General features: G+C 52.0%; 1 protein-coding gene across 3 annotated transcripts in view; it reads right to left on the minus strand.

The window, feature by feature from the left end:
• Positions 1-23,868, minus strand: part of ZCCHC24 (zinc finger CCHC-type containing 24) — a 60,514-nt gene that overhangs the window by 31,145 nt on the left and 5,501 nt on the right. For all 3 annotated transcript variants that reach the window (XM_045083558.1, XM_045083557.1, XM_004765309.3), the window contains exon 2: positions 16,545-16,745. In XM_045083558.1, the coding sequence (XP_044939493.1) occupies positions 16,545-16,745 (201 nt within the window). The remainder of the gene's footprint in view (positions 1-16,544; positions 16,746-23,868) is intronic.

The raw sequence follows: 23,868 nt of genomic DNA on the forward strand, positions 1-23,868 counted from the left end.
ATGGCAAGTCACAAGCTTGGGGTCCTGTCACTAGCCTGCTCTGTGGCCTTAGACAAGTCACCTGCTCTATGTCAAAACAGTCTAAGGCAGAAAGGCTGGACAGAGAACCTCTGGGAATCCCTTCCACCTCTGCCTCCTGACCTCTTGCAACATAGCTACACATTTAAGGAGGTGGGAGCCCTCAACATCCTTTGCTGGCTTGTTCCCCATCAGTAAGTTCCTTCTTATTTCCAACCAAAACATTCCAGCCACTGTTTTAGCCCTTTCCCTTTCTGCATAAAGATGGAGACTGTCTGGGCACAGAGGCCTTTCCCTTGCTCAAAGGCAACCCCCAGCTCTCCAGCATCCCAGCCGAGGATGTCCCCCTCTGCACCCCTGTTGTAGGTCTGGCCAGCCCTGCTGACTCATGGGGGGCTGCGCTCGCAAACAAATGTAGGGGGCCTGATCAGGGCTGCCAAACCACAGTGGCTGTCAGAGCCTCTGCCCGTTCCCGGTTTGAATCTGATGTGCTCCTATCAGGGGCAGAAGCCCTGCCAGGCCAGAGCGCTTCCGAAAATAAGATGGGGATTTCCATGTAAGAACCCCTATCGGACTATGGAAAGGGGGCCCAGGGGGGCCCAAGGCTCAGAAATGGGGCAGCGGGAGCCCAGATATTCCTTAGACCAAACTGTAATGTGCCCAACAGTCACCCAGGAGTTTGTGAAAATGCCAGTTCTGATTCAGCAGGGCTAGGGGAGGGCCCAAGGCTCTGCATTCCTGGCAGGCTCCTGCTGATGCTGCTGCTGGTCTGAGGACCACACTTTGAGACATTCATAAATAAAATCTTTTTATCCTTAAGGACTCCTTATTTTTGTTCAGCTTGGCTTGCAATTCGTTCCAGCCCTGATGGCTTGTGAGATCCACACAGCAGCTCTAAGGGGCAGCCAGGATGTTTATCACAGCACAGAAAGGGAAACTGAGGTAGGGCAAGGGCAAGCGGCTTGTTCTAAGTTACCCACCTGGCTGTGCTTTCTCCTCTAAATCCTCCTGTGGTTGGTTAGAACCACACAGCTTATCAACGAGTGGCCTCACCCAGCGGCTCCCTGTCCTGCCTACCCCATAACTGTGTAGGCCTGGGGGTGGAAGCCAGCTCCTCTGCCCTGAGGCCTCTGGGGTCCCCATGAGGCTCTTGCTAAACCTTACTGGCTACTGATCCAGCTCCTGGTGGGCTGGATAGGTAGAACGGGGAGTTAGGAATCATCGAGGCTGCAGAGCCACGCTCCTTGGGCTCACGCCCCAGCTATGCTCTTGGCTCCTGTGTGGCCCTAGGCGAATTTCTTGATGTCTCTGAGGACATTGATGAAGTGCAAGGAGCCAGAGAATGCTCAGCCTGTGTTAGTTCCCCACCTTCCCCACACTGCACTTGAGTCTTGTTCATTTCTTCCTCCCTCCCTCACAAATTTATAGTGGCACAACCTCTGAAGCAAGACCGTCTGGACAGCATCTGTGCTGTGTGACCCTGGGCAAGTCACTTACCCTCTCTGTGCAATGGGGAAAATAGCATCCCCAGCCCAAAGGGCTGTGGCAGGAAGCAGATAAGTCAACATGTGAAAAGTGCTTAGAGCAGCACCTGCACGTCGTGCACGCCCCCCACATGTGCAGCTAATGTGCTTTCTCCCCGCTCCAGATGATGGCCCCAGCTCTGCAGCAGGTGCCACAGCAGACACCGGCATCCAGACTCAAAGCTGCAAAAGTAGCTCACGTTTGCTGAGTACTCACTGCACACCAGGACTTCCAGGGCCCCTCCACCCCTGCCCCCAAGAGTATAATCAGGACACAAAACACTAAGCTGGTTGTGTGCAGATCTTGGGGAACACAGAAGAGGGAGTAACCGGTGAATGGGCAGAGCTCGAAAGTTCAGTGGGAGGAGGGGACCCTTGGCCCTATTTGAGCTTCATGCTCCCCAGCAAGGGATAGAGGAGCTTGGGCTTCCGGAAGCTTCTAATCCTTGTCATCAGGCTCACCACCATGGAAATACATCCCCTTCCTCACCATCACCCCGACCTGTGGGATGAGAGACACCAGCTCCCATACAAAGCCTCCCTCCCTAGCCAAAGCCAGGGAAGTGCCAGGACACAAGGCAGTGAGGAAAGCCTGGGGCAAGAGGGGGGCACCCTTTCTCCCACAGCCTGATCATCGCCTGGGTCTGAGCACAGCAGGTGCACAGTGTGTCCTAGTGGACAAAACCATTCTTGTAGGCAGAGAGGGGCAGTGGGAAAGGCTGGACCCTGGAATGGGGCCGACTTGGCCCAATCCTCACCAGCTGTGAGACAAGTTACTTAACCTCTCCATGCTGCTTTGTTACAAAACAAAGAAGGAAGAAAGGAAGTGAGGGGGAGATGAAGAGAGAGAAGAAGGTGGGCAGACGGACTGCAGAAACAGCTCAGGCTACAGTGAGAATGCCATCAGCCACGGATAGACTTGCTCTGTAAGCCTGGCAGGAGGGAAGTCTCATTGCCCCTGACTCCCCACCCCACTCCAGGGGCATTCCTTCCCTGGCCCGGCTGCCTGACTTCTCTGCAGCCTGATCTGCAGCACGTGGGGAGAAAGCCCAGCTCTTCAAGGCAGGCCAGATCAGTGGTGATCAGTCCCTGAATTCAGAGGCCAGACAAAACCACGGGGTGCAGGAGGACCCAATCAGGCCCTGTCCCTGAGCGCCACCCCAGATGCAGAGGGAAGAGAGACTGCTGCCCTCACGAATGTGCCTCCAAGGCCCGGGTGCAGAATAGGGCACTTGCCAGAAGCCCACATACCGTCTAGTCACTCAGGCAAACATTCTGTGGGCCGCACTGGGCAGCTCGCTGGGCAGTGGGGCAAATGGCGCAAGCTGACAGTTTCAAAACACATCAGGGGCACCTGGGTGGCTCAGTGGGTTAAAGCCTCTGCCTTCGGCTCAAGTCATGATCTCAGGTTCCTGGGATCGAGCCCCGCATCAGTCTCTCTGCTCAGCAGGGAGCCTACTCCCCACCCCCCACTCCTCTCTGCCTGCCTCTCTGCCTACTTGTGATCTCTCTCTGTCAAAAAAATAAATAAAATCTTTAAAAAAAAAAAAAAAACCACATCAGCCTGCTCACCACCTCTGGGTCTCACGCAGGTTCTCACATGAGCTCCCCGGCTGACCCCATGTCCGAGGCTCAGACAATGTGGGGGCCCAAGGGCAGGACAGGTTTGGCCAAAGTTGGACAGTGACTGAGAAGCAGGCCTGGGACAAGAGTGGCCCCCAGAGCCCACACGTGCCCCCTCTGCCGGTCAAGAAGACACAGCCCCCGCCTGGGCCAGGCCCCCAGAAAGTAGGACAGAGGGTTGTGTGCAGATCAGCCCAGCGCTAGGTGGGGCTCAGCAAACCGGGGTAGCAGCAAGGCAGGGGGCATGAAGGGGCGCAGAGGATGCTCCACACGAAAGGGGACACGTGGGCTGGGCTGGGAGAAGATGGAGAAACTGAGAGAGAATTAGCAGCCAAGGGTATGGCACAGGCAAAGTCCTGGGGCAGGGGAAGGCTTAGACCTCAAATGGCAAACAAGCAGGCACTGCCTCCTGGAGCAGCGGTGGGGCCACCTTCCGGGCCTGGGGCAGAGCACAGCCTGCACCCGAGGGACCTGCTCTGTCCTCTGGGGCCTAGATGGAGAGGCAGTACAGGTGAGAAGCCACTGAAGGCCTGGCTTTGGGGTGCTGGTTATGAAAAGTGGGGTTCAAAGAGGAGAGCGGGTCGTCTAGGATGGCTGGAAAGGCACCTGAGGGAGGGGGACTCCGCTGGGCTCTGAAAGCAGTAGGAGGAAAGAGAGGAGGGAAGGGTGCTGTGGCGAGGGGGGGATAGCATGAGCTAAGGCAGAGGCTGAGAGCCCCAGGTGTACATGTGTATGCACAGGTGTGGCGTGCACGGGTGTGTGTGGTTAAGCTGCTGGTGGGGGTGGGGCAGGGAAAAGGAAAGAGGAAGTTCGGTGCCCCCTGCACTCCAGGCTGCTTCTCACCTACCTCCCACCAACCCTGGGAAGGCAGGCTCTTTACAAATGAGGGCTGATTAGGCTTGGGAGGCCCCACAATGCACCGTGTACGACTAACAAGAACTGCCATGTTCCGAAGGCCGTGCAATGCCAAGCTCTGTATCAGTAGCTTTGCGCAACCATTTCCCACAACCACCCAGCAAGGTGGGTGAGCCCATTTTACAGACACCCGGGTGACGCTGTGTGACGGGCACAAGGACATGCAGCTGGGAAAAGGCAGAAGTGCGAACAGAGAGCCCAGCTCTGTGAGATTCTACTGCCCTGCTCTCTCCAGTCCTCAGTGAGGCGGAGGGGGCCAAGGGATGACCCTATCGGAAGTTTCCATGGCTCTGAGCTACTCCAAGAGGAAAACAACTGTGTGAGTGGGGGGCAGGTCAAGAGCCTGGCACACAGGAGGCCATGGGCAGGTAAGGAATTAAAGAGTGAGTGAATGGGCTCCTTCAGGTGTTCAGAGGAAAGCAGTCCCTTTGGTCTTAGAGAACAGGAGAAATCAGAGAAGCCTGCCTGGAGGAAGTGATACTGGGGAGCTATTCAGTCCAAGGATGCAACTGCTTGCCCTCTATCCAATAAGCCCTGCAGGTGGTTCAAGGACCAGGGACGGGTCCTGGTTCCCTGTTCTGCCAACATCCCTGTCCCTCAGGGCCCAGGGGCAGAGGATTGAGAAGGTAAGGCCACCTGACATGGCCAGATTGCTGGGGGCTCCGAGTCACTCTCTGTGGTCCACTTAAAAGGAGAACTGGCAGCTGAGGATGTGAAACTGGCCCTCTCGGGCTCTTTCCTGCCAGGCCCGGGACAGCAGGAAGGATGGACAAGTGGCTGCCCAAGGAGCCCCCACGCCCTGCGCCCTGCCTCCCCCCACAACCGCAGCTGCTCCCACTTGTTTGTGCCAGGGCCAGCACTTGGCTGGGCCATCCCTCGGCCTGGGCCAGAGGGGAGCTAACAGCCCAGAGGAGGCACTGGGCATCTTCCCTCCATGCCTAGCGCCCTCCTCCTGGAGCACCCACTTGGGCAAAATGGAGCCTCCAGGACCCAGTCCTACCTTTCTGCCTTAGGACCCCTGCCAAAGAGGTCCCTCTGCCCCCATCCCAAGGCTCCTCTGCACCTTTCTGGCCCGTCCCAGAGGCAGCCCCTTCTGCCTGGAACCAGGGTGGGGTGGGAGGACCAGGCCCCCTCTGATAAGCCCACAGCCCTGAAGCACTGTCTCAGACTTCTAGAATGTCTTAAAACAGTCCGACCAGCTGAGCATAACAGGAATGATGGTCATTAAAAAAAAAAAATCCCCCTTGGCGTGTGTACGAGGTGCCAGGCTCCCTGTTAAACAGTACAGATGAGGTAATGCATGTATCCTCATAACATCCCACGATCGCCGTCTTACACAGGAGGAAACTAAGGCCCAGGGACATTCCATTAATTTTGCCAAAGACACGCAGCTAATACATCCCAGGACCGGGGTCGATCCCAGGAGGGTGGGCATCAGGGTCTGTGCTCAGAACTACCCCGCCCCAAAAACGGAGTCTCAGAAGAGGCTGCCGCACTGGCTCTGGGGTCCTTCTCCAGCGTCAGCACCTATACGCCGATCTGGAGGCCTTCCACCCCCCGTCAACACCCATCCCGGCTAACATTCCCTGAACGCTTGAGACATTCCAGGTCCTGAGCCAAGTGCGGGACATCACAGCCCAGGCCCCTTGGCCAGGCAGCCAGCCCCAGGGTCCGGAGGAACCCTGCGGAACAACTGCGTACACACGCAGGCCGCCAGCCCTGGGCCGGCCCTTCCTTGCTGGAGTCACATAATGACGCTGTTTGTCTTCCCACCTTCCCTCCCTCCCTTCCTTCCCTCTTCTCCCCTCCTTCTTCCTTCCGCACTCTATGGATCCTTCCTAACATGGAGCCCTGGCCTGGGACTGTGAGCAAACCTCAGTTTCCCCACCAGCACCCCGATGGCTCTTAACTAATCAAGGATCCTGAGCCCAGGGTTCTGCAGGGAAAATTCTGCACGCCCTCAGTCCCTCTCTGCCCATCCCCCCCCCACCCCCCAGTTCCAGCCCCTCTGGCCCCAGAGGAAACCCAGGCCTGCAGTGAGGTCAGGGCAGGAATGGGGGGCTGGAACCCCCAGGAAAGAGTTGGACAAGGCCTAGTGGTCACAGAGCCCCACAGAGACCCCAGCCTGCTTTGGACTGGGGAGCGATCCAAGGGCTAAGGTCCAGGGGCTATAGAGATTGGGGTGGGGAAGAAGGGGGCCTGGGCCAGCCTTTGCTCTTCCCTTGCCTCCCATCCCTCATCCGAGCAAGACCCTGAAACTATTTACATGCCACCTCTAAGGTTTCAGCTGTTCTACGATCCATTCTCTCCCTGCTCTATTTTTCTTCTTCTTTTGCAATCTCCAAGTAACCCGAGCTGCCAGATGGGTGGGGGCGATGATTGTTTTCTGTCTGACATCTGGATTTCATTAGCAGCCCTGGGCATGCTGACTCAGGAACGGCAGCTCCCCTGGGCTCAGGCCCTCCCCAGACCCATCACAGTGCCCGGTCCTTCACTGGACACAGGAGGCACAGGTAATGACACCCCTCAGACCTCCCTCAAGGATATAAGCAGCCCCCTCCCCACCACCACCGAGAACGTCCAGGGAGTGACAGAGCCTGAGAGCTTGGAGAATGTCTGCTCCCAGCTCAGCGCCTGAGTGTGGCTGGGCCTAGCTGCCATGAAGGGTGAACAGAGGCCTTAGGGCAAGGACGCCCGTCCTGGATGTCCTGCCCTCATCCACACCCCAGCTTCCTCCTTACAGACACACTGAGTGGACCATCAGGGCACGGACCCTAAATCGTAGATACATTTTAGCGATGAGGAAAGGCGGCCCAGAGGGGTCGCCATGCCCCAGAAACGGTACTTTCTTACAGTGCCTAGAATTTGTCCCCTCACCTCCAACCTCTGCTCACCCTCCCTTGCCCAATGTCTGGTCTTATCACCCGTCCGCATTACTGGACCGGTTTTGTTTGCAGTCTTGCCTCCTCCAGCCTGGCCTCCGACCTGCCACCAGTGTGAGTTTTCAAAATGCCAATCAGAGCATGTCACCTAAATCCTTGGATGGCTTCCCCCTGCCCTCCAGATAAAGGCCAAGTTTGTGCAGCTTGGCACACGGGCCCTTCACCACCTGCTGGGGCCACACCTCCCCTCCTCCCCTCAGGCACCCCGCACTCCAGCCACGGCCAAGGGCTCGCACTTCCCGGAAAGCATACCCTCATTATTTACACGCTAGCTTGGAAGCCTTTCCCACCCCAGTTCTAGACTCCTCCTCTTGGAGGCTTCACATGAAGCCCCAGGCCAAGGCAGTCCTTTGCTACGAACCTCAACCAGAGCCTGGCCACCCTGAGCAGCCCGCAGTGTTTCTATCTACCCCACTGAGAACAGGGTTGGGGCCTTACAGAGCATTGGCCTGGTTACACAGGAGGAGCTCCGAGAGGGCTGGGAGCCTAGCGTGTCCTGGGCCCAGCTCTGTCCTGGACAGACTGTACATCCTGGGCACAGAGATAGCACCCACCACGAAACCCCATACCCACGCAGGCTCAAGTGCAGCTGGCTCAGAACAGAACGCTGCCACTCAGGTCTTCACAGCCTGTCACGCTGGGGCGCAGAAGCCAACATGAGATGCACAGGTGAGCCTGCAGGTGGGCCCTGCAGAGAGCAACTGTGTCTCTCTCACGGCCAGTTGGCATTCTCGCTGCCCCAGCCTACCCCGGCCTTCCTGACTGCACGAGGAGCCACAGACACCCTGGGGCTGGGCCAGGGCTCCAATCTTCCAGACACAACAGCTTGGCCAGGCCGGGTCTGCTATGGCCCCTACCCACATCATCCTCATCCCTCCTCATTTCCAGGAACCCATCTTTATAAAGAACCCTGACTAAAAGTAAAGAAAGAAAGAAAGAACCCTGACATTCTGAAAACGATTAATACACTGTATGTGAACTAACTTGAATTTAAATATCTAAAAAAATTTAAAATAAAGTAAAAAAATAAAGAACACTGACTTCCTGAGAATGACAGGGTAGATCCAGGTCTGGATGTGAAGGCAGACACAGAACCTAATTTTTAAAATATGGGCTCTGGGGATGCTTGCGTGGCTCAGTCGGTGGAACATCTGATTTAGGCTCAGGTCTTGGTCTCAGGGTCATGAGATTGAGCCCCAAGTCGGGCTCCATGCTCAGTGGGAATCTGCTTGAGATTCTCTCTCCCTCTTCTTCTGCCCCTCCTCAGCCCATCTCTCTCGTAAAAAAATAAATAAAAAATAAAAAGCATAGGCTCTGGAATGAGGAAGGCCGACATTCCAATTCTATCTTTGCTGTTTTCTAACTACGTGACCTTAGGCAAGTCACTTAACTTCTCTAGGCCTCAGTTTTATCATCTGGAAATTGATCTGATAGAGTTTTTGAGAAAATTAAATAAGTTAATGCATATTTCATACCTAGCTCAGAGGTTAATTCAGTGTGTACAGACTAGTATCACTGTTATTAATATTATTATTACCCTAGAACTCAACAGCTGCAGATATGGGGTTTTCAAAAACTGAATGGTAGACATTCTTGACTCCTGGACCTTCTAGGGCCAGTGCTGACATTGGCTGGAGATGGACTTTGGCCCAGGCATCACCTCACCCCACAAAGAGGGGCTGCCCTCTGCATCATTTGTAATTGGTTTCCACCACCTTCTGCCTCTGCTTCAGGGGGCTCCCAGTCTTCCCAATCCCCCTCTTACTGCTCTCAGGACCTATGAGAAACCCCATCAGTCCAATGACTGAACTCTGGACATTTCTCTCCACCCTTAAGTTTGAAAAAGAATCATTTAACAGAGTACAGGGCTCCTGTACACTCCGTAGTACGTTCTAGGCCCAGCTCTGTCCTGGACAGATTGTGCTTCCCAGGCACAGAGGTGGCACCATGCCAAGCCCCCACAACAAACTCCCATACCCATGCAGGCTCAAGTGCACCTGGCTCAGAATGGAACACTGCCACTTGGGTCTTCACAGCCTGCCACGCTGGGGCACAGAAGCCAATGTGAGATGCACAGGTAAGCCTGGAGGTGAGCCCTGCAGAGAGCAACCATGCCTCTCTCACACCCAGTGGGCATTCTTGCTGCCGCCAAAGCCAGCAGCCCCAACCTTCCTTGGCCTTCCTGACTGCACTGGGGGCTGCAGAGTGTCTCCTGGCTCCTGGGTGCCACTGTTCAGGCTGTTGGCAGTGAATGCCTAGGGTTCCATTCTACCCCCAGTTAGATTTAAGATTTTAAAAGCACTTAGACCACTGAAAAATCATTCCACAAAAGGAGAGGAGAGAAAGGAGCAGAAAAACTATTTGAAGAAATAATGGTTGAAAACTTCCCAAATCCAATAAAAAATCTTAATTAACACATCCAAGCATCTCAACAAAGTCCAATTAGGATAAACACAATGAGATCCACAAATAGACACATCGTATTAACTGCAGAAAGTAAAACAAGGAGAAAATGCTGCTGCAAGCAGCAAGAGAAAAAGGAAACATCCTTCACAATGGAATTGCAACAATATTAATAACTGACTTTTCATCAGATATGATGGTAGCCAGAGGGCAAGGGGTAAAATTCAATGTGCTCAAAGTTGGGGGGGGTGCGCATTAGCCAAGAATTCTATACCCTGCAAAGCTGTCTTTAAGAAATGAAAATGAGATAAAGACATTCCCAGATAAACAAAAACACAGGATTTCATTGCTGGCACACCAACCTTTCAAGAAATGCTAAAGGAAGTTCTTCAGGCTGAAAGCAAGTGACCCCAGACATAATGCAAATACACATGAAGAAAATAAGGAGCTCTGAGAAGGTGGTTATGTAATTATAAAAGATAGCACAAATGAATTTTTCTTTTCCTTTCTTCTTTCAGCTGGTTTAAAAAGCAAGTGCATGAAACAGTACATATGTAACTGTACTATCTGGTCCTATAACATTTGGAAATGTAAGATATTTGCCAATAACAGCACAGAAGAGGGAGGTAGAAGCAAACCTGTCTTGGGTTAAGGAAATGATGCCAGGTGGTCACTTGAGTCCACAGGAACAAATGAAGAGAGCAACAAGCTGGAAATAAAAGGGCTAAGATGTCAAAAGTTATGGGCATATAATTGCTCTCTTTTCTTCTTCCAGCTTCTCTGAGACACATAAAATTACACAAAGTAATGATTATAAGTATTGTTGAATTTGCAACATACAAAGATATAATACGTATAACGATAATGCCCCCAAAATCAGGAAAACAGAACAGAGCCATAAAGGAGTCGCATTTCTAGATCTCATTGGAATTAAGTCAGTATAAATCTGAAGCAGATTTTACATGTTAAGATATGTAAAATAAGCCCCAGGGCAGCTACTAAGGAAATAGCTTTTAAAAAGTAGAAAAAAAATCATTAAAGAAATCAAAATGTCACATTAGAAAAGTATCACTTAATGCAAAAGAAAGCAGTACAGGAGGAACAGAGGAACAAAAAAAGACATGAGTAATTCAGAAAACAAAAAGTGAAACAGCAGAACTAAATTCAACTGTATCAATAATTGCATATATCAAATGAGCATTAATAAAAGCATTAGCAATAATATGAATGGATCAAACAATCCAAACAAAAGGCAGGGCTTGTTAATGTGAATAGAAAGTGAACTAAGATCCAACTGCATGCTTCCTACAGGATACACAATTTAGACCTAAAGATATGAATAGACTGAAAGTAAAGTGAACAAAGACCTATCGTGTACATAGTAACCATAAGGAAGCCAGCTATATTAGTATCAGACTAATTAGATTTTAAAACAAACAAACATAAATGTTACTAGAGGTAAATGGGGACACCTTAGAACAATAAAAGGACCAATTCATTAGAAAATAGTTACAACATCGATGTAGCTCACAAAGGAGTATCAAAATACATGTAGCAAAAATTGGCAGAATCGAAGAAAAAATAGTTAATTGAACAATAATAGATATTTCAACACTCCTACACTTATAACAATGATTAGAAGAATGAGACAGAACATCAACAAGGGGACAGAAGACACCAACAACACTGTGAACCAACAGACACCTACAGAACCTTCAACCACAGCAGAATTCATTCTTCTCAAGTGCCCATGAACCATTCTCAAGGACAGCCCAAATGCTATGAAACAAACCACAACAAACTTAGAAGTGCTAAAATAATACAAAGTGGAATGAAAGGAGAAATCATTTTTAAAACACATTTGGGAAACTCACAAATATGTGGATATGAAACAACACACTTCTAAATAACCAATGGGTCACAGAAGAAGCCATAAGGTAAATCAGAAAATACTCTGTGATGAATGAATGGGAAGAGACAACACACACAATTATAAGATGCAATTCAGAGGAAAATGTATACCCGTGAATATCTATATTAAAAATAGAAGAAAGATGTAGAACCATTAACCTAACTTTCCATCTCGAGAAATTTTGATGAAGAGCAAACTAAACCTAAAACAAGCTGAGGGAAGGAAACGATAAAGATTAGAATGAAGAATTGAAAGCAGAGACTCAAAGAGCTATCTGCACACCCATGTTCATAGCAGTGGTGTTCACAATAGCCAAAAGGTGGAAGCAATCCAGTTGTCCATTGACGGGTAATTAGATTAATAGAATGTGGTCTACACACACACACACACACACACACACACACACACAGAGGAATATTACTTGGCCTTAAAAAAGAAAGGAACTTTTGAAACTTGTTACAACATGAACGAACCTTGAGGACATAATGCTAAGTGAAATAAGCCAATCAAAAATGACAAATACTATGTAATTCCACTTCTACAGGGTCCTTAGAGTAATGAAATTCATAGCAACAGAAAGTAGAATGGTAATTGCCAGGGGCTGGGAGAGGTAAGGGGGTTGTTGCTTAATGGGTACAGAGTTTCACACACAAAAAGAGAGTTCCACAGGTGGATGGATGGTGATGGTTGGTGGTGGATAGTGATGGCTGTCCAACACTCTGAATGTACAGTTGACCCTTGAACCATGTGGAGGCTGAGGTGCCAAGCCCTGGAGCAGTCAAAAATCTATGTGTAGTGTGCCTGGGTGGCTCAGTGGTTAAGTCTCTGCCTTCAGCTCAGGTCGTGATCTCGGGTCCTGGGATCAAGTCCCACTTTGGGCTCTCTGCTCCACGGGGAGCCTGCCTCTTCTCTGCCTGCCTCTCTGCCTACTTGTGATCTCTCTCTGTCAAATAAATAAATAAAATCTTTAAAAAAAAAAAAAAAAGAAGAAGAAGAAGAAGAAGAAAGTGCTGTTTAAAAAAAAAAAATCAGTGTGTAACTCTCGACTCCCCCAAAACTTAACTACTAACAGCCTTACCGATAACTTAAATAGTCAAGTAACCCATGTTCCTTTTGCATGTTACATGTATTCTAGACTATATAAATAAAGCTTGCTAGAGAAAGGAGAATGCTATTAAGAAAATCATGAAGAAGAGAAAATAGTTATTGTACTGTATTGTATTCACCGAAAAAAAAATCCATGTATACATTCAAACTGATGTGGTTGAAGGGTCAACTGTTCTTAATACCACTGAATTATACATGTAAGAATAATTAAGATGGTAAGTTTTATGTTCCATATATTTTACCATAATTTTTAAAATATTTGAGTGGAAATTAATGTAACAGAACAGAAAAACAGTACAGGAAGTCAACTAAACCAAAAGTTATTCCTTTGAAAAGTTCAACAAAATGGACAAACCTTTAGCTAGATTGACCAAGGGAACAAAGAAAGAAGACTCAAGTTATAAGAATCAGAAAGAAAAAAGGGGGACATTATAACTGACCTTACAGAAACGAAAATGATCGTAAGAGACTATTACAAACAACTCTATGCCACTAAATTTGATAACTTAGATGAAACAGACAAATTCTACAAAACACACAAACTACAGAAACTAACTCTAGAAGAAACAGAAAATCTGAATCTACCCACAAAAGAAAGCCCCAATTCACATGACTTCATGAGTGCATTCTACTAAACATTTAAAGAAGAAATTTTGTAAAGGTTTTATTTATTTATTTGAGAGAGAGAGAGAGCGAGCGTGTGAGGGAGGCAGAGAGAGAAGCAAGCAGGCTCCCCCACTGAGCAGGAAGCCCTATGTGGAACTTGATCCCAGGACCCTGGGATCATGACCTGAGCCAAAGGCAGATTCTCAAGAGACTGAGCCACCCAAGTGCCCCTAAAGAAGAATTAATATTAATTCTTCACAAATTCTTATAGAAAATAGTACAGGACAGAACACTTCCCAAATCATGGAACTGATAAATGCTACTATGTGCATGAACCTTGAGAGCAATATACTAAGTGAAAAAAAACAGTGACAAAAGACCACATATTATATGATTCTATCTATATGAGATGTCCAGAACAGGCAGATGTATAGAGATAGAAAGTAGATTACGGGTTACTAGGAGTTGAGGAGCCAGGGGGTAGTGACAGCTAAAGCGTATGAGGTTTCTCTTTGAGGTGATAAAAGTGTTCTACAATTGGGGCACTTGGCTGGCTCAGTCAGTAGAACATGTAACTCTTGATCTCAGGGTCATGAGTTCAAGCCCCACATGGGGTGTAGAGACTACTTCAATAAATAAAATCTTTTTAAAATCTATTCTATAATAGGTCGTAGTAATGGTTGAGCAGCTCTGCATATACTAAAAGTCACTGACTTCTACACTTTAAATGGGTCAATTATATGGTATGTGGATTCTGTCTCACTAAAGGTGTTACCAAAACAAGCACTCCCACTCCACTTTTAAATATTCTATACACTGAGCTCATAATATTTCATTTGAAACAGAGGTTTCCAGGCTTATAAAAGCCTTGTCTGCCCATTCCTTCATTCCAGAAGGCTTACACTGAGCGCCTGCTGTGTGTGGTATCTTGGTCCAGCAGGGGAATACAGAGATGAATCCAGCCCAGCACCTGCCCCTGGAGTTTGTGGTCAGGTGAGGGTGGAGAACATCTAATAAATTCCAGCCTGCCAAAATCTCTAGTACCTTGCCACATAGGCACACTCCCCATCATTACCCAAAGGAGGAAAAAATAAAATGCTAGCCAACATTTATTAAGTGCTTACTGTATGCCAGACACTGTGTTAAGTACTTTCCATGCATTACTTCCTTGGACCCTCACAACGTTACTCTGTGTTGGTACTCTCATTAGCTTTGTTTCACAGATGATGAAACTCTCATGACTAGTAGAGGAGGTCCTTGGGCCTGCAGGAGTCTCCGATAGAATCAGGTTTGAGGTAGAGCTTGAAGAGGGCCTCTACCAGCTCGAGAGGGAAACTGAGGCCCCAGAGGTCATGGGCGTCTCAGCCTGGATTGGTATGGATGCTCAAGAAAGCAAAGAGGACTGAGGTCCCAAGCCTCGGGCTCTCATAGACACTCTGCCCTCTCCCCAGCACTTCAGGTCTCTGAGACTCTGTTTCTTCACCTGTAAAATGGGCCAGTATTTCTTCTGCAGAAGAGGTAAGAGCCCTGCATGAGTGCACTCTCTATGTATCCATATAAAAGAATATAAAGGAAGAACCATGGTTTGCACAATGCTAGAAGTCAAGAGGCACTGAGGTCAGGGACCCTCTGTCCCCACTTTTAGGAGAGCCCTGGCCCCTCTAAAGAGAGGGCTGGGCATGCACACACACTCACCCGGACGCCTTCACTGTCCCTCCACTAGCTGCCTCAACATCCCTTGCTTTTGGATACTGCTCACCCTTCTTCCAACAACCAGCCAAGCCCCCTCAAGTTCTCCTTCTCCTGGAAGCTTTCCCAGACCTCCAGCTCAGCACGCCCCCCTAGGGGCCCCTGTTGGTGTCTGAATGTCACCTGCTGGCCGGGGTTGAAATTCCAGCACCTCCACAGACTGGCTCAATGATCCCGTGTGAGTGCTTGACTCACTCAAAGCATCACTTAACGAGAGGCTAATGAGAGACTTGACACGTCGGCTAATTGTGAGCCCAGGCTGCAGGCAGGAGATAACGAGGGAAGTTTCCAAGGTATGGTAAGTGACTGAAAGTCCCCTCGGAGAGGCTCAGCTGGGGAAGGTGCAAGGGGCTGCTGCCAGGGTGGGCTGGGGGCACATCCTTGAGGACCAATGGGATCCTGAGTCGCCTGCTTGCACCTCATCCCGTCTGGAGAACCCCTGGGAGGGGTAGGAGGTCTTACCCTGTGTTGGGACCTCCTCATCCCAAGGGCCCCTGGCTTCCTGCGTATACTGAAGGCGGACAGCGCCCACTGGAGTGTGGGGTCTGGAGAACAGCCATCAGTGGGCCAGCTCCCACACTCAGGGTCAGGGGTGGGCTTCCCTTAACCAAGGGTTGGGGGAGGCTGAGATCACCGGTATACACAGGTATATGTGGGACTTCTACTAAAATGCAATTACAGGCTGGGCCTAAGACTGCATTTCTGACAAGCTCCCAGGCAGCTATCCTGGCCATACTTCACACAGTGAGGACCTAAAGCACGGCACAGCTATTGCTGAAAAGAGCCACAAGCAGCAAGCACATCTTGGCCTCCAAGTGTCTGGAGGCACCCAGCCCCACCCAGCCACACCCTGGGCTCCCACCATCTGGTGGGTAAGACTACATGGATTTTCTGAGTTTCCAGGATCCCATTTCCATTACATATGTAAAATGGAAGCAAAAAATACACATTACAAAAACATTAGAAATTTTGAAAAAATAATAGGGAAAAGAATCACGGATCCATCTCGTACTGTATTGGAAATGACTTTCCCCTCTCTCCCCAGGCTGCCAGAGCCCAGCTGGCCAGAGTCAGGAGTCATTCTGCAAGTGGGACCTGCCCCCAGGAGCCCCAGCCCATCACAGCGAAGCACTGGGTGGGAGATGGGGCTGCTCCCCACATTCTCCATCGCCTGGCCCCCTTCCCACGCTGAGAGAGAGGCCCAGCCTGCAGTGCCGGAGGCCTTCACCCAGACCTACCCTGTGGGGGGCACAAAGTCAGGGGCAAGGCCCTCTCCCCTCCCCCGTTACAGGCAGGCGACTGAGGAAACACTGCTGCGGAGGAGGGAGAGGTGGGGTCTGGGGGAGGGGGTGCACATCTGGATTCCTGGCCCAGAGCCTGCATTCTTTCCCTGTGAGTGTGAGGAGATGGGGTCTCTCTCGGGAGAGCTGCGAGGAGGCTGCTGGCCCCCGTCCTGCCCCACTGTAACAGGACCCACCCTGGCAGGAAGACTGGCGGAGACGGGAAGGCCCGGAACCTCATTTGGGGGCCCTCACCCAGATTGCTCACTAGCCAGGGCAGGCCCAGGCTGGGGCTCTGTCCCATCCACGCCAGCCAGTGCCTCAGAAATACCAGAGGGGAGGAGAAGGTGGAGACCAGAGGGCACAGGGCCACTTGTTGGTGAAAGGGGCCCTGGGGGTGGGAAGGTGGGGGAGGGGGGAGGGGGGCCGCTCAGCCTGTTCTACCCAGAGAAGCGGGGCGCCTTACCTGGGGGCAGTCCTTGATGTAGTGTCCTTTGTTGAAGCACAGGTGGCACAGGTAGTTGGGTGGGGGCCGCTTGCTGGGCTTGCGGGTCTCAGAGGTGAGGGTCAGGTCTGAGAAGTGCTCAGTGAGGGAGCTGAGGCCATCGGCGATGTTGTTGAGGGAGCCGTAGGGCGAGGCGCTCTTGTACACGCTGCTGCTCAGTGCCTGGGAGGAGGGACAGAGATGTGAGGGCTCCCCGGGCCTGGGCACGATTGTTTGCAGCTATGGCCTCACGGGCACATGTCCATGGGCACATGCACGCACACTTGTGAATGCACACTCTCTAGCTGCCCGGGAGCTCTGGCCCCCTAGAGCCCCAGTTCATATCCCAACTCCTGCTGTGCATCCACAGGCAAGCCAGTGAGCGGCTCTAGGCCCCCGGGGCCCTGTCTGGAAAACAGAAGTAATGAGAGCCACCTCCTAGGGTTTCTAGGAGGCTCAAGTGAGGTCACTGCATCTCCCATCTGGCACTGAGGAACCACTCAGTAAGAAGTGAGGAGGAGGAGGACGGTTCTCATTAGTTCTTTACACATTCCCAGGAGGTAAGCAGGCATAGCAGAAAGCAAACTATTGGATCTGCGGCTTTGCCATTTACTAGTGTTTTAAACAAGTCACTTATTGCTCAGCTGACTCAGTTTCCCCATCTTACAAGAAAGAGGGGCATCAGCGTACAGGATTGTTTCCATTGTACAGAAGAGAAGACTGAGGTTCCACACTCTGCCTGGTCTCCTGTGGCATGAGGCCTGTGCAGACTGTGTCCGGGGAGCCCCGAGGCTGGCCCAGGCCTGCCCTCTGTGAGCCCAGGAGGAAGTGGCCCACCTCTCCCACCTCCAGCTGACAGGAACCAGATGTCTTGGCTGGCTTCAAAGCAGACGCGGCCCAGGCCCCCTCCTGGTGTATACAGCCTCTATTTATAGGAGTCACGGGCTCTGGGCAGCCAGGCACACTGGAATTTAGCAAAGGTGGGGCCTGTGGTGAGGTTGGCAGGGAACAGCCATGGTCCCCTTTTCCTGGGGCAAGGCCAAGGCTGTAAAGAGGCAGCTCCTCCAGAAGGGTCAACGACAAACCTGGGCATGGGGCCTGGGCATCCTCTGGTTCCCGCTTAAGGTGCTTAAGGATTCTAGGAGGGAACCACAGACCTTGGGGAGCCTTGGGTCTAATGGGAAGACAGCCTTGTTCCTGGAAGTCTCCAGGCCGCTAGAGGAAGACGGCCCCTGAGAAGAGGTAGCCTCAGTCTCCCTTACGAAGACAGGGCAGATGGAGGCTCAGAGTGGGCACCGTCCCTCCTTCCTTGTGGGCAGGAAGGGAAGGGAGCGGAGAGCAGGCCCCTGGAGATCAGGCACCCCTCCCCAAACCAGGACAGATGCCACCCCTCACACATGTATACCTCAGCCTCCCCACTTATTCCATCTCTGGGAGCCTGGCATTCCCTCCTAGAGGATACAATCCTCACCATCTGCGGACCACCACTCTTCTTGGCTCCCTGGACACCCTGCTCTGTGGCCTGGGGCCAGTCCTTTCCCTCTTTGGGCCGTGGTTCCTGCTCCTATAGGTTTAGACTGGAGCCTAGGAAAAAAGATGCAGTGACCACGTCTAAAAAGCATCCAGGCTGAACACCCAGTCAGCCAGCCTATGATGTCTGGGCATGGGACTCAAAGGCTCCTGAGGACCATCTCTGCTCTACCACTGCCCAGGGCTATCATGAAACCCAGGACCAGTGCAAAATACCACACCTTGCCTTCACTGTGAGGGTGATTATCCAGCTCTCAGATGAGCCGAGAGAATGGTCCATCCTGAGAGGCAGAGGGTCTCCCATACCCGTAAGTGTGCGAGATGGTTCTGGAAAACCAACGGTTCTGGACAAGAGGTGTGGAGAGGGGTCCAGTGTCCACAGGATTTGATCCCAGCCCCATCTACTGAGCAATTACAGTGTCCCAGGGGCTGGAAGCTATACACTTATTAAGACAGCCGACGCTCACCACAACCTGTGGTCCCATTTTACAGATGAGGCAGTGTGTCCAACTTTGTACTGAGCACCTTGAGAAACTGAACCAATACAGTTTTCTTGGCCCTACCTCAGACCTACCTACCTACCAAAGTAGTCACCTGGCACCGAGAGCCTGGAGCCTACAGCTTTAATGTGGTAAGAAATTCATTACAGAGAATGGACCATTTTAGTTCTGGTTTTTAGCGTACGGTTCCGTGGCACTAAGTACATGCCCATGACTTTGCGACCACCAACCACCACCACCCACTTCCAGTACTTTTACATCGCTCTAAACCGAAACTGTCTCCCCCTGACGCACTAACTCTCCGCTCCCACTTCCCCCAGCCCAGATCTGCACGTTCAAGCTCCCCAGGGCAGTCTGTCCAGAGGGCCCAGCTCTACCTGGCCTTTCCAAACACCCAGGTCTCTCCTTAGCTTGAGTGGAAGCTTCTCCTCACCCAAACAGGCCTGAGGGAGGGCAGCACCACCACAGCCTCCTGGAGAAAAGTTCATCCAGAAAAGAAACTCCCAACTCCAAATGGTGTGACTCACCCTCATGGCCGGGAAATGCAATTTCACAAATAACAGCCCTCTTCATTTTTTCCCCCCGTTCTCTCTTTTCTTTTTTCTTCTTCTTCTTTTTTTTTTTTTTTTTTTTTTTTTCTGGATAAGATTTAAGCAAGTTCACAGGAATCGGGACTGTTTTGGCAGCAAACTGTCAAGAGGAAGGGGAAGTCTGGTGGGTGCCAAAAAGTGCATTAATTACACCCTGAACAGCCTCTCCCCTGCCTTGTGGCCACACTGCCCTGCCCACGGGTGACCCCTCGGGCATCCCTGGGCAGCCAGAGCCCTCCGAGCAGGCTGTCCTCTCCCCAGCAGCTGGACACCCGCACCCCCCACCTCACGAGGGTCCTACGAGCAGCTCCGGGAAGAGAAGCGAGGTCAGAGCTCTCCTATTCACCGCTTCTGCCCCCCTCCCTCGGGTGCTCTGGCCTGTCCCTCCTGGTGGCTCCAGCTCCCTTCCCCCAGCCTCAATTTAAGACGACACCACCTTCAAGTGGAAAGGAAGGAGCAGAATAGCTGACCCAACTGCTTGCACATTCCAGATGGAGAAACTGAGGCCCAGAGGGGCCCAGGGCACAGACCAGGGCACACAGCCAGGCCCGAGGGCCATGAGTCCTGCTTGCCAGCTGGCTAAGAGAGCGGGTGGGGCAGCAAACTGTTTCCTCTCGCAAGCCCCAAGGAGCTCCAGCCATGGAGGTGAAAGGCAAGCTGCTCTTAGACCTTTCCCCGGCCGGCCTGCGGGGATGGGTCAGCACAGAGGCCAGGACACACCGTGTTCCGGCCCCTCTGGCTGCGGAGGCAGGCCTGGCCTCGGGCTTCCCGTTTGTAAACTGAACCCGGAACAGGGAAGGAAGGCAACATGGATGACCTTCGCAGTCCCGCTTTCTTAGGGTCCAGACACCAGCTACTAAAAGACCACCCCAGAGCCCAACATGCGGAGGGCACTCGGTCACTCTGGGCACCTCCTTTCCGAGTCCTGCTGCCTATAGCTGGAAGGTGAGGCCCAGCAGGAGTGGCCCTTCATCAGGGAGCCCCGAACTCCCTAACGGCCGTGCTTCTCCTCCTGGTGTCCCATGGGGCACCTGCTCTTCCCCCTCTAGTTCTACACTGGCTGTCCCCCCAGGGTGCCCTGTGTCCATCCAACCTCCTCCAGGACGTGGCTCTCGACTGGTCATACCTCTGGTGGTGTGGCCTTGAACCCATCCCTTCCTCTTACTCAGACCTCAGATGCCCCTGCCTCCTCCAGGGGCCTCCTGGACCTCATAGCCTTGTCTGTCAGGGCTAGGCTGGGTGGGGATCACCCTGTGACTCTGCTGCCCTTGACTGAAGGAGCTCTGAAGCCTCTTCATTTCCCCACAGGGCTGGACATATCAAAAGGCAAAAATTCTGCAACATTCCGTCACCCCCAGAGCCCAGACTGTTTCTGCCATCCCTCATACCTGCCGCTGTCCCGGGTACAAATCATCAAAGGCAGAGAAGGGTCTGAGAACCCTACCCAACAGATGAGGCAGTGAATGCCCTAACACCTCAAAGATTCAGGCTGGGGGGGTCTCTGAGTTGCCACAGACGAAGTGGAAGGCACTCTCACCCCAGATTAAGCCGCTCTGGACACTGGTTGAGGGCAGCCCCACTACTGTGGTGGATGGAAGCCACTGGGCCCAAATCACCAGACTAAAGGAAGAGACCACCTCTCCCTCCTCCCCACTCCCAGCAGCTGGCAGGAAGTGTGGGATCCTCATACCATATCTGGGGGACGGAGCATTGGACTCCCGCCCATTCCTGGAACGTCTCGGAGGCTCTGGCTTGGCTGTTGGGGAAAGTTAGAGGGGAAGATGCTGAAATCTATTCTCATCCTGCTTGTGTCTTAGACGTCACTGGATCCTTTCTCTTTCCTGGTCTTTTAATACTTGCAAGAACACTATTTGGATGGGCATTATTGGCTCCATTTTACAGAGCTGGAAACTGGGGCTCAGAAAGGCTGAGTAACTTGCCCAAGGTAAAACAGCCAGCATGTGGCTAAGCAGAGACTGACACCCAGATCAGCCGGCCTGTTACATTTCATCTCCCACATGGCCTCCAGGCTTGGCTTCTCCTACAGTAAGGGGAGCCAAAGGAGAACACAGGGGTGGACCACTCTCCCTTGGGCCTTTGACTTCATATCACCAAGCCCCTCGGCCCTGGCAAGATGAGGCACCACCTTCTCTGTGCTGCATGAGGGGTCTGGGTCCTCGGGCTGGGGGTTCTGTAGAGGGACTTGGAGTGTGCAGGCCAAGACTTCCAGGGCTGACTCAAACTGCCACACACTGTTGGCCCTCCCAGGATCAGAAGAGGGTCCAGAGGGAGGGAGGCAGACAGAGGTTAGGGCAAGTGCAGAGAAGCCTGCTCTAGGGAGAGGAAACCAGTGCAGAGAAGAGAGGAGAGACAGCTGGCAGAGGTGGAAACACCCACAGAGAAGGACACGGCAGTGCACAAGGCCACAAGAAGGGGAGCGTTTGAGGAAATTGACCGGAGCAAAGGCTGAGTCTTGTCCGAAACCCGAGGCCAGAGAAGGCTCTGAAGGGCGCATGTGGGGGGTGGGGGGGACTCTCCAATCCTAGTTCCCAGCTCTTCTTTCATCAGCTGGACAACTGCTTTCTCATCCCAAAATGTCACCCCGCACCCCCTTCCAGACACACGGACACATGCACACACACGTGCACACACATACGCACCCACATCCTTCTCTTTAACACAAGAAACCATTCATTTCACAAATGGCTCCACCCATTCTCCAAGGGGATCTGCACTTCTTCTACCCCTAGGGTCTGTCTGGGGCTCCAGTCCCCAGAGTCACACCCCTCCCCCATCCCCAGGAACAGGTGGATGTGTACTGCCCTTGGGAAGAGGAGACCACCCATTGGCTGATGGGAAAGTGAACTCACACCTTGACTAAAGATTTCTCAGGTGTGGTCAGAGAGGAGCTTGGTTCCTGCAGGCCAGGAAGCTGACCTGTGGGCCAGGAAGGTAGCAGGGCTAGCCATCACTAGAGGCAGCAACCCCTCGCCCAAAATGCCCAAGGGCTCCACAGCCTTCTAGAGGCCCATTCAAACACAGTTCCCCATACACAGCCGGAGCTCAATGAGAGATTCTAACTTAAATAAGCAGTCTGTGTGCCTTTTGGAGGTAGGGGGGGATGGGGAGAGAGAAATGAGGAGAAGACCCAGAGAGGGAGGAGCACAGTGGTGGCAGGACACACAGAGAAGTCCCAGGGCGAGCCTCCCTCCAGACTCCATCCCTCCAGGTCCTGCCCAGCTCACGGCTCACCCGACAGGTGCCCACATTTTCCAGCCGTATGCCCTCCACCCAGCTAGAGCATAAGCACTGGGGACCAGCTGCCTCTCGCTCTAGAACGTAGTCATGGAATGAAAGCAGAAAGCACGAATTTGATAACCTAAGGGCTGAAAAAGACCCCAATATTCAGCCAGTCCAAGGGTACCACTGAGGTCTGCTGCCCCTATGGCAGGTGGCCTCGGTTTGGATCTGTTGTCGACACGGCGGGGTGCCAGGAGCAAGTTGAAATAATGGGGAAGGTGTGTGTCGGTGTGTGCATGGATGCCTCTGCTCTGTGCATGAGCGCTGAGAAGAACTCTGGTGATATTCAGCTTCTCGAAGAGGTCCAGAGTCGAGAACCATGAGCATACCTAAGTTGCTGCTGGAACACCTGGAGGGACAGGGCTTTTCCATCTCCCAAGTCAGCTTTTTTCCAATCAAGCAATCCATAAACATTTTGCCAGTGAGATAAAACAGGAGATAAGAAGCTGAGGAGGGAGCCCCTGGGTGGCTCAGTCAGTTAACTGGCTGCCTTCAGCTCAGGTCACGATCCCGGGGTCCTGGGATGGAGCCCCACTTCGGGCTCCCTGCTCAGTGGGGAGCCTGTTTCTCCCTCTCCCTCTGCTGCTCTCCCTGCTTATGCTCGCTCTCTATCTCTCTGTCAAATAAATAAATAAAATCTTTTTTTAAAAAGAGAGAGCGAGGGGCTGAGGAGATCATTCATGTTGTCACAAGTCACCCGTCTACCTAACCACTTAGTACCTGAACACTGGTCAGTCCCAGGCACTGACCAACAACAGCAGGTGGAAAAAGACAGGATTCCCACTCTCTGCATGCTGACAATGTAGACAGACCCACATACAGCGGATGCTCGTCCACAGAAGCAAATGCTACGACATGCCTCACCGGAAGCACGTCCCGCTCTTCTGCCACAGCCTGCGGACACTGGAAGGAGGTAAGGAGGTGAGCTTCCCCGTGGCAGCTGGGGAAGGCCTCTCAGAGAAGGGGCGGCCTCTCATGCCAGATAGAAGTTGGAATCTGTCAGTTCTTGAGGGCAGGCAAGAGCATTTGAGGTGCAAGCAGCAATCAGTTCAAAGCTTAGTGCCTTCTCGAAGCTTTACAGTATAGAGGACAGAATAAAAGATGATGCTCCATGGGCGCCTGGGTGGCTCAGTGGGTTAAGCCGCTGCCTTCGGCTCAGGTCATGATCTCAGGGTCCTGGGATCGAGTCCCGCATCGGGCTCTCTGCTCAGCAGGGAGCCTGCTTCCTCCCTCTCTCTGCCTGCTTCTCTGCCTACTTGTGATCTCTCTCTGTCAAATAAATAAATAAAATCTTTAAAAAAAAAAAAAAAAAAAAGATGATGCTCCAGCACACCCACAGCCACACGGCCCAGACCAAGCCTCCTGAGACCTCGGCTGGAGCCCGAG

The sequence above is a fragment of the Mustela putorius genome, unplaced genomic scaffold, assembly GCF_011764305.1.
Source record: "Mustela putorius furo isolate JIRA1106 unplaced genomic scaffold, ASM1176430v1.1 tig00000698_pilon_pilon_pilon, whole genome shotgun sequence".
Classification (NCBI taxonomy): domain Eukaryota; kingdom Metazoa; phylum Chordata; class Mammalia; order Carnivora; family Mustelidae; genus Mustela; species Mustela putorius.